Source organism: Penaeus vannamei, chromosome 28 (assembly GCF_042767895.1).
Source record: "Penaeus vannamei isolate JL-2024 chromosome 28, ASM4276789v1, whole genome shotgun sequence".
Classification (NCBI taxonomy): Eukaryota; Metazoa; Arthropoda; class Malacostraca; order Decapoda; family Penaeidae; genus Penaeus; species Penaeus vannamei.
The window spans coordinates 26,141,725-26,151,724 of NC_091576.1; the positions used below are offsets into that span (position 1 = coordinate 26,141,725).

The 10,000-nt window shown below is 40.9% G+C and overlaps 2 protein-coding genes across 2 annotated transcripts in view; both read left to right on the forward strand.

Moving 5' to 3' along the window:
* Positions 1-10,000, forward strand: part of LOC113808026 (uncharacterized) — a 366,181-nt gene that overhangs the window by 7,479 nt on the left and 348,702 nt on the right. The window lies entirely within an intron of this gene.
* Positions 1-10,000, forward strand: part of LOC138867131 (dentin sialophosphoprotein-like) — a 23,093-nt gene that overhangs the window by 3,192 nt on the left and 9,901 nt on the right. The window contains exons 3-4 of the mRNA XM_070141593.1: positions 7,782-8,258; positions 8,382-8,759. Of these exons, the coding sequence (XP_069997694.1) occupies positions 7,782-8,258; positions 8,382-8,759 (855 nt within the window). The remainder of the gene's footprint in view (positions 1-7,781; positions 8,259-8,381; positions 8,760-10,000) is intronic.

The following is a 10,000-nucleotide window of genomic DNA, read 5'->3' on the forward strand; positions in this document are numbered from 1 at the left end:
CTGTTATCATTGTTATTTTTATATCATCATTAGTTATGACTTACCCCCCCCCCCCCTTCTCTCTTTCTCTCTCCCTGTCTCTCTCTCTCCCTGTCTCTCTCTCTCTCTCTCTCTCTCTCTCTCTCTCTCTCTCTCTCTCTCTCTCTCTCTCTCTCTCTCTCTCTCTCTCTCTCTCTCTCTTTCTCTCTCTCTCTCTTTCTCTCTCTCTCTCTCTCTCTCTCTATCTCATTCTCTCTCGGTTAAAAAGCGGATCTTTCTCATTTATTTATTTTCTATTCATTTCAGTCTTATTTACTCATCATTGACGTCGTCCTGGATTTGAAAACGGAAAAAAAATCTCACAAAATATAACCCGTTATCCACTTTCACTTTTGAATTTACTCTTTTCAGAAATTCTCTTTCGAAGGTTTTCTGGGTAAAATGTTTTCATGTAGCTATATACGTAGGCTGTTCTCAAGCTGTCAGTCTTTCTCTTATTAATGGAATAAAGTGATTGCCTTTGACTCTCACTCTTTCTTCTGTTTCTTTCCATAGTTCTCCTTCCTTCCCTTTCCCTTCCTCTGTATCCTCTCTCTATCTCTCTCTCTCTCTCTCTCTCTCTCTCTCTCTCTCTCTCTCTCTCTCTCTCTCTCTCTCTCTCTCTCTCTCTCTCTCTCTTTCGCTCTCTCTCTCTTCGCTCTCTCTCTCTCTCTTTCGCTCTCTCTCTCTCTCTCTCTCTCTCCCTCTCTCTCTCTCTCTCTCTCTCTCTCTCTCTCTCTCTCTCTCTCTCTCTCTCTTCCTTCCCTATTTATTCCGTTTTTGTTTTCTTGAACAAATGATTTCGACTTTTATCAGGAATTTGAAATTCTATCGTCTTTTATTGCCGCGTTGAAGACTAATTAAACACCCACGTACTCACTTGCATATAAGTACAAACGTAACGCTCAAGTACAGACCTACATATGCGTTTCCTTGAGTAAGAACAGAAGGTCCAGTACACACACACACATACACATACACATACACACACACACACACACACACACACACACACACACACACACACACACACACACACACACACACACACACAACAACAACAACAACAACAGCAACAACAACAACACAATTAACGACAAATATACACACAACACATGCCCATTTTCAAAAACAAATTCACTTCTTTCGCCTCTCCATTCCTTTTCCCCCCTCTCTCTCTCTTTTCTAACTTTCAATCTCAATCACATGCAGGTAAAGATCCAAACACACAAACTCTCTCTCTCTCTCTCTGTCTCTTTCTTTCTCTCTCTCTCTCCCTCTCCCTTCCACCTCTCTGCCTCTGTCTCTCTGTCTCCCCCCTCCCTCCTTCCCTCCCTCTCCTTATCTCTCTCTCCCTCCCTCCCTCTCTCCCCCTATCTCTCTCTCTCTCTCTCTTTCCCTCTCCCTCTCTCTCCCTCCCTCCCCCTCTCTCTCTTCCTCCCACCGTCTCTCTCTCTCTATGTATGCATACCGGTAAAAAAAAATCCAAACACACAAACTCTCCCACACAAACAGACCTCCAGACGCACCACCATATAAAAGTGGATGAGCATTCAACTGGTTGCCCGGACACGGTCGTTCCGAAGCATGATATAAGGAGCAAGATTCCCAGAGAGAGAGAGAGAGAGAGAGAGAGAGAGAGAAAGAGAGAGAGAGAGAGAGAGAGAGAGAGAGAGAGAGAGAGAGGCAGCCGCCGCCATCATCAAGCGAGCATTTTTCCCGTTTCTATATTTTGCGGGACTCTCGCTTACACTTTATGAAGGCTTTCGGGGGTCCATAGTGGCTTAGCTACAAGGGATAAAAAGCTGAACTGACTATGCTACGAGGATGGCCGAACCCCAAGCTTCAGGCATGGCCCGAAATGTGAAACTGTTGAGGCTCGCTGAATGCTCGCTGGGGCTCTGAATGGACGGGGAAGGGGAGGCAGAGGGGGCAGGGGTTGAGTCATGCATAGTATACATTTCACGGCCAGAGTGCAAGGCATGGAAACTCATGTGACTGAGGATCGCTTCCCACTTTTCCCTTTGCTGATAGCCCCTCCCCCTCCCATCCCCTTTTCTCTATGGCCGAGTGTGCTTTTTTAATGTTCGCGTCTTTCGGTTTGACGTTGTATGTCTATCTGTATAGATGAGTCCATTTGTTTGGGTATCTGTCTGTCTGTCTCTATTGCGCGCTCTCTATCTCTCTCTCCTTCTCCCTCCCCGCCTCTCCCCCCCCCCCTATCTCTCTCTCTCTCTCTCTCTCTCTCTTTCTCTCTCTCTCTCTCTCTCTCTCTCTCTCTCTCTCTCTGTCTCTCTCTCTCTCTCTCTCTCTCTCTCTCTCTCTCTCTCTCTCTCTCTCTCTCTCTCTCTCTCAATCTCTCTCTCTCTCTCTCTCTCTCTCTCTCTCTCTCTCTCTCTCTCTCTCTCTCTCTCTCTCTCTCTCTCTCTCTCTCTCTCTCTCTCTGTCTCTCTCTCTGTCTGTCTCTCTCTCTCTCTCTCTCTCTCTCTCTCTCTCTCTCTCTCTCTCTTTCTTTCTGTCTCTCTCTCTCTCTCTCTCTCTCCTCCCTCCTCACCTCTCTCTCCTTCTCCCTCCTCACCTCTCTCTCTCCCCCCCCCTTCTCCCTCCTCACCTCTCTCTCTCCTCCCTCCTCGCCTCTCTGTCTCATATATATATTCTCAAGGGCATATATAGAGCCAAATTTCTTCCCTTATGCGGCAAATAATGGAAGAATTTTGCCCAGTTTGTCGACAAATTAGAGGCACCACTTATCCTCCTATATAATTCATTAGGTCCGCCCCTGCTCTCTCGCCCTCCTTCTCTCGTTACAAACTTGTGTACGTGTATGAGTATGTGTGTGCCAAACATCTCTGTGTGTATATATATGCATATGAATAGATGAATGAATTAATATATATGTGTATATATGTATATTTTATATATGTGTATATATGTATATATTCCCTGTCCCTTTTCTGTCCCCCTTTCCTCTCCCACTCTTCCATCCGCTCTCTTTTTCCCCTCGCATGCCCAACTTCACGCCAGCGTAGGAAAAAAGGGTAAAAAAGAGAAAGAACAGAAAACAATAGAAAGTTTGCAGCCTCCCTCTCTCATCAGCTTCCCTCTTCCCCGGTTCTCCCCCTCCCCTCCTTTCTCCCTCCTCTCCCCTCTCCCCCCATTCTCTCCCTGCCCCATCCCTCCCTCCCTCTCGACGCCGCACACGCAGGGCCCCCTCCCCTCGCCCTATCATTGGCCTCGGGATCTTATGCCTTGGAAAATCTAGGAAGTCCTGAAACATCCTCGAGATCCTATCTGGGCAGCGTAAAGGAAGAGAAAGAGGGGAGAAAGAAAGAGAGAGAGAGAGGGGGGAAAGGGGGATGTCATGTTTAGAGGGAGAGGGTGAGAAAAGAAGTATATGGAGAGGAAGAAAAATATGTACACACATACACAGAGGGAGAGAGACAGAGATAGAAAGAGAGAGAGAGAGGAAGAGGGATAGGAGAGGATGATGTAAGGCATAGAGGGAGAGAGGGAGAAGAGAAGGTATATATTGAGAGGAGAGGAGGACACAGAGAAAAGGGAGAGGGAGGGAAGGAGACGAACGGAGAATGCAAGGGACAGAGTGAGAAGAGGAGGTACATATAGAGAGTGGAGAGGAAGAATTGAGGCACAGAGAGAGAAAGAGTGGAAAGGAGGATAGGGAGAAAGAGTGAGAAGAGGATGAGGAGAAGAGAGAGAGAGACCTAGCAAGAGCAACATCAGTGAGGTAGATGAGAGACAGCAGGAGAGAAATAGATCAAGTGGAAGAGAAAGAGAATGGTCACCAGGTGGTAGAATATAAATTGGACCGGAAAAAAATGAGGGCGCAGAGGAAAAAGGACGTGGAGAGTAACATTAAAGAGGAAGAAAGCCCTCGCGTGATATATTGACTCTGGTTTTCCAAATCGAATACAGCCAAAAATGATGAGGACTGTCTACTGATCAAAGAAAAAAAGGGAGAGTTTCTATAAGGAGAGGAAGTGTTGATGATGCAAATGTAGATATATGACAGTGAGGAGAGAACAATAACATATAAGTCACGGAGAAGACATTAATGGGTGACAGATGAACATGGGATGGATAAAGAATGAGTAAATGGAACTTCTTCAATAGGCCAAGAAGACAAATGGTTTTCTAAGAAATAATTCTAGCGAGTGAGATGGACATTTGGGAGACAGCTTAAAGAGTCCAGTGAAAATGAGAGAGAAAAAAGTCCAGGAATAAATGTGAAGAGAGGGGAGAGAATGAAGAGAGAATAAAGGGGATATTGGATTCAAAGGAGTCTTTAGATCTCGATAGGAGGAAGAAGTAGGATAGAAGAATTATATTGAAATATATTCAGGGGATAAAGTCAAGAGAGAAATGCATTAAGATAAAATTAAATATATATGTATGTGTGTGTATATGTATGTATGGTTCTGTGCATGGCAACAATAACGAAAACTAGTAACAGTAAAGCCAAACATATGTGTAGACGGGGAGTCAAGAAAAAAAAGTAAGAGAGAAAGAGAGAGAGAGAGAGAGAGAGTGATAGAGAGAGAGAGAGAGAGAGAGAGAGAGAAGGAGGGAAAGGCGACAACGAAAGTGAAGGGGAAGAGGGAGAGGACAAGGACAGGGGAGGAGATAAGAGGTGGGGTTTTGGCCGTCTGTCATGTCATGTCAGACACGCAGCGAACATGATGATGTATAAGGGAAAGAGAGAAAAAAAAGCGAAAGGAAAGAAGAGGGAAAAGGCGAAAATAAAATTAATATTAGATCGGAATGAAGAAACGGAAACACAATACGATAAAGAGAGAGAAAGGGAATAAAAAGAAGAGGGAGAGAAAGTAACTGAAAGGGGAAAGAGGCTAAGTAGACGGAGGTACAAGTCAGATTTTTACTTAACTTATTTATTCTCTTATTTGATTGTTATATAATATTTTCACTCTACCTTATTTATTCTACATTTGCCCTTCTCGCTAATGAGCAACAGCACTGAAATAAATGATACAACCCAATTTCAGCAATCAGATTCAACATGTTTCTAATATCAATCAATTCTAACATTTAATTAATCTCTAATAATAACTATTCCCACTATAACGACCACCACATAATCTGCATGACGTCTTGTACCAAACAGGCTCTTTATACCGAGTCCTCACCCACTTTGTAGCTGAAGGGCATTTTCTGAAAGCTATTATCAGAAGGCTATTTTCTGAGGGCTATTATCTGAAGACTATTTTTTAAAACTTCTCTGAAGGCCATTTTCTGAAAGTTATTTTCTGTTAGCTATTTTCTGAAGGCCATTTTCTGAAGGCTATTTTTCTGAATCATTTTCTGGAGGCCATTTTCTGAAGGCTATTTTCTGAAGGCTTTTTTCTGAAAGCTATTTTCTGAAGGTTATTTTCTGTTAGCTATTTTCTGAAGGCTATTTTCTGAAAATTACTTTCTGAAGACTATTTTCTGAAGGTCATTTTCTAAAGGCTATTATTTGAAGGCTATTTTCTGAAGGCTATTTCCTGAAGGCTAATTTGTGAAGACTATTTTCTGAAAGCTATTTTCTGAAGGCTATTTTTTGTTTGCTATTTTCTGAAGCCTATTTTTTGTTAGCTATTTTTTTAAGGCTATTTTCTGAAAGCTATTTTCTGAAGGTTATTTTCTGAAAGCTACTTTCTGAAGGCTATTTTCTGAAGGTTATTTTCAGAAGGCCATTTTCTGAAAGCTATTTTCTGAGGGCCATAATCTGAAGGCTATTTTCTGAAAGCTATTTTCTGAAGGCTATTTTATGAAGGTCATTTTCTGAAGGCCATTTTCTCAAGGTTATTTTTTGAAGGCTATTTTCTGTTGCTATTTTCTGAAGGCTATTTTCCTGGCCCGGGGCATCTACCCCCTTGTGCTGGAGAGGCGTGAATTATGCGACAAAAGCTTTTGTTTCCCCGTACGTTCTACGCGAAGTTGAAGGCTTCTGAAACCTCTCTCTTTTTTTTCTCTTTTTCTTATTTCTTGTTCTTGTTCTTCGTATTTTTATCTTTATTCTTGGTCTTATTGCCTTCTGGTCCTCTGTCTCTCTCTATGTATTTATTGGTTTGTGTGTCTTTATCTCCACCTGTCTACGTATTTTTTTTTTTTTTTTTTTTTTTTTATCTATCTGTGATCTCTCTTTTCCATTTTATTTTAACTCCCCCCCCCTTTTTTTCTTGCTCTCCGACTCTATCTTCCTCACTCCCTACCTCCCTTCTTCCTTCCATTCTCTTCGTTCCATTTCCCGCTCTCTCTCTCCATCTTTCTACTTCCTCCCATCCCTCCCTATCTCCCTCTCTTTTCTTCCTCCCATCCCTCTCTCTCTCTCGCCCTCTCCCTTCTTCCTCCTATCCCTCCCTCTCTCTCTTGCCCTCTCCATTCTTCCTCCCATCCCTCCTTCTTTCTCTCGCCCTTTCCATTCTTTATCCTATCCCTCCCTCTCTCTCTCCCTATCTCCCTTCTTCCTCCCATCCCTCCATCTCTCCCTCTCCCTTATCCCTTCTTCCTCCCATCCCTCCCTATCTCCCTTGCCCTCTCCCTTCTGCCTCCCATCCCTCCCTCTCTCTCTCTTTCGCCCTCTCCCTTCTTCCTCCCATCCCTCCCTCTCTCCCTCTCTCTTTTGCCTTCTTCCTTCCATCCCTCCCTCTCTCTCTTGCCCTCTCCCTTCTTCCTCCCATCCCTCCCTCTCTCCCTCTCTCTTTTGCCTTCCCATTCTCCTTTGTCTCTGAAAGCAGCGAGGTCCAAGCAAGCCCGGGCACCAGGCTCACATTTTAATGAGGCCACAGGCTTCGACATTGATATTTATTTTTCGCAAAAATTAATGCAACTTGGCGTACTTTGAGCGTGTTCTTTAATGCAATGGAGAAAGGGGGGGGAATGAGTCAGAGAGAGAGAGAGGGGGGGAAGAGAGAGACAGGGAGGGTGCGAGTGAGAGAGAGTGAGTGAATTGGAGAGAAAGAAAGAAAGATAGAGAGGAAGGGAGGGAGGGTAGGAGTCAGAGAGAGAGGGAGGGTGCGAGTGAGAGAGAGTGAGTGAGTTGGAGAGAGAGAAAGAAAGAGAGAGAGGAAAGGGAGGGAGGGCAGGAGTGAGAGAGAGAGGGGGGGGAGGGGGGAAGAGAGAGAGGGAGGGTGCGAGTGAGAGAGACAGAGAGTGAATGAGTTAGATAGAGCGAAATAAAGAGAGAGAGAGGAAGGGAGGGAAGCTAGGAGTGAGAGAGAGAGTGTGTGTGTGACTTAGAATTAGAGAGAGAGAGAAAGAAAGAGAGAGAGAGGAAGGGAGGGAGGGTAAGAGTGAGTGAGAGAAAGAGACAGAAAGAGCGAGAGGGAGAGAGAGAGAAAGAAAGCGAAAGAACGAGGGAGTGAGAGAAAGAAAGCGAAAGACAAAGAGCGAGTGAGAGAAAGAAAGAAAGAGAAAGAACGAGCGAGCGAGCGAGCGAGAGGAAGAGTGAGAGAGAGCCAAGGCAAAATAAGAAATTTAGAGAAAAAAAGGGGACCGAAAAAGTTTTTGAAATTTGCCAGACGTTTGTGGTCCCAAAGTTAGAACGTTGATGCCCTTCAGTTGGCGAGGACCTCCTTCGTCGGCACTTCTTTGATGTGATAATGATGATGAGCATGATTTCGGGTCTGATAATAATGGTGAAGATGATAATGGTCATGATGATTGTGAGGAAGATGATGATGATGATAATGACAATGATGAGAATGGGAATGATCATAGTCAAGATAACAGTATTGATGATTTAGATTGTGATAATGATGATGAGCATGATTTCGGGTCTGATAATAATGGTGAAGATGATAATGGTGATGGTGATAGTGAGGAAGATGATGAAAATGGCAATGATGAGCATGAGAATTATCATAGTCAGGATGATAGTACTGATGATTTAGATTGTAATAATGATGATGAGCATGATTTCGGGTCTGATAATAATGGTGAAGATGATAATGGTGATGGTGATAGTGAGGAAGATGATGATGATGATGATAATGGCAATGAGGAGCATGGGAATGACCATAGTCAGGATAATAGTTTTGATGATTTAGATTGTAATAATGATGATGAGCATGATTTCGGGTCTGATAATAATGGTGAAGATGATAGTGGTGATGGTGATAGTGAGGAAGATGATAATGGCAATGATGAGCATGGGAGTGCTGATCATAGTGATGATAGTAGTATTGATGATTTAGATTGTGATAATGATGAGGATTTCTATTGTGATAATAATGGTGAAGATGATAATGGTGATGGTGATAGTGAGGAAGATGATGATGGTGATAATGGCAATGATGAGAATGGGAATGATGATCATAGTCAAGATAACAGTATTGATGATTTAGATTGTGATAATGATGATGAGGACGAATTTTGTTGTGATAGTGAGAAAGATGATGATAATGGTGATGGTAATAGTGAGGAAGATGGTGATAATGATAATGGCTTTGGTGAGCTTGGGAATGATGATCATAGTGATGATGATTTAGATTGTGATAATGATGAGGATTTTTATTGTGATAGTAATAGTGAAGATGATAATGGTGATAGTGATAGTGAGGAAGATGATGATAATGATAATGGCAATGATGAACATGAGAATGATCTTAGTGAGGATAATAGTAATGATGATTTAGATTGTGATAGTTATGGTGAGGATGGTGGTAATGGTAATGGTAGTAGGATGATGATAATGAAAAATAACAGTGATGGTTATGAGGATGGTAATGATAATAATGATGATAATGACGGTGATAATGATGGTAATGATGATGAATATGGCAATGACATATATTGTTATAGTAATGGTGAAGATGGTAGCAATAGTAATGATAATAATGAGCATGTTAGTGACAGCGTTATATTGTGATAGTGATATTGTGTATGATAGTAATAGCAATGAAGATGATAATGATATTAGTATTGATAATATTATTAATGATGTATATTGTGATGTTAATGTTTAGGACGATGGTAATGATCATTATTTATTTTGTGGTAGTAATGGTGATGATATTAATGATAACACTAACTATAATGAGAATGAAGATATTGATGATAGAAATAATGATAATGATAAGAGATTCAGGCAGTAATATTGAAGATGATAATGATAATGATAAAAACTATTTTCCAAATGATAATGATAATACTAAAACTGATAATGATGATAGCAATGATAATGAAAATGTTAGCAGTAATGGAAATAATGATAGTAACGATATTAGTAATGGTAATACTAACGAAAATAGTAATAGATATGATAATAATAACAATGTTACTACTACTGATAATAAAAATAAAAATAATGGTAATAATATTGTTGAAGATAATAATAATTGTAATCATAACAATATGATATATACCACTTTTTTTCTTTTTCTTTTTTTAAATTTTACCAATAATGTGAATAGAGTGATTGCACATTCGACAAATGCAAAAGGATAATTGTACCCATTACAGAATGATAATGTAAATGTCATGTTATTATGTAACAGTTGAGATCAGATATACACTATTTATCAGTGAACAATTAACATGGTGGATTTTCAATAGCAGATTTTCAAATAACTATTTTTATCTTAATCCGGTGGTATCAAACATAATGTTGATGAAAATGAACAAAAGGAATATAAACATTGATAATGATGATGACATGTTTGTTAGTGGTGTAATTAATTATGTATTTAGCTGTATTAGAGTTCCATTGTCCTTGCCAATTACATTTAGCAGCACCATAAGCATCAGTATTGTTATTGTTATGCTTCGTTATCATCACTGTTATTGCTGTTGCTGAGGTTAGATATTTTATTTTTGTTTGTGTGATTTCTGTCGCCTTTATCATTATCATTATTGTTATGATAATGATAGTAATTATCATTACGATGATGATAGCAATTATGATTAATATCATTGGTGTTATTTATCTTATCATAATTATCGTTATCATCATTACTATACTCAT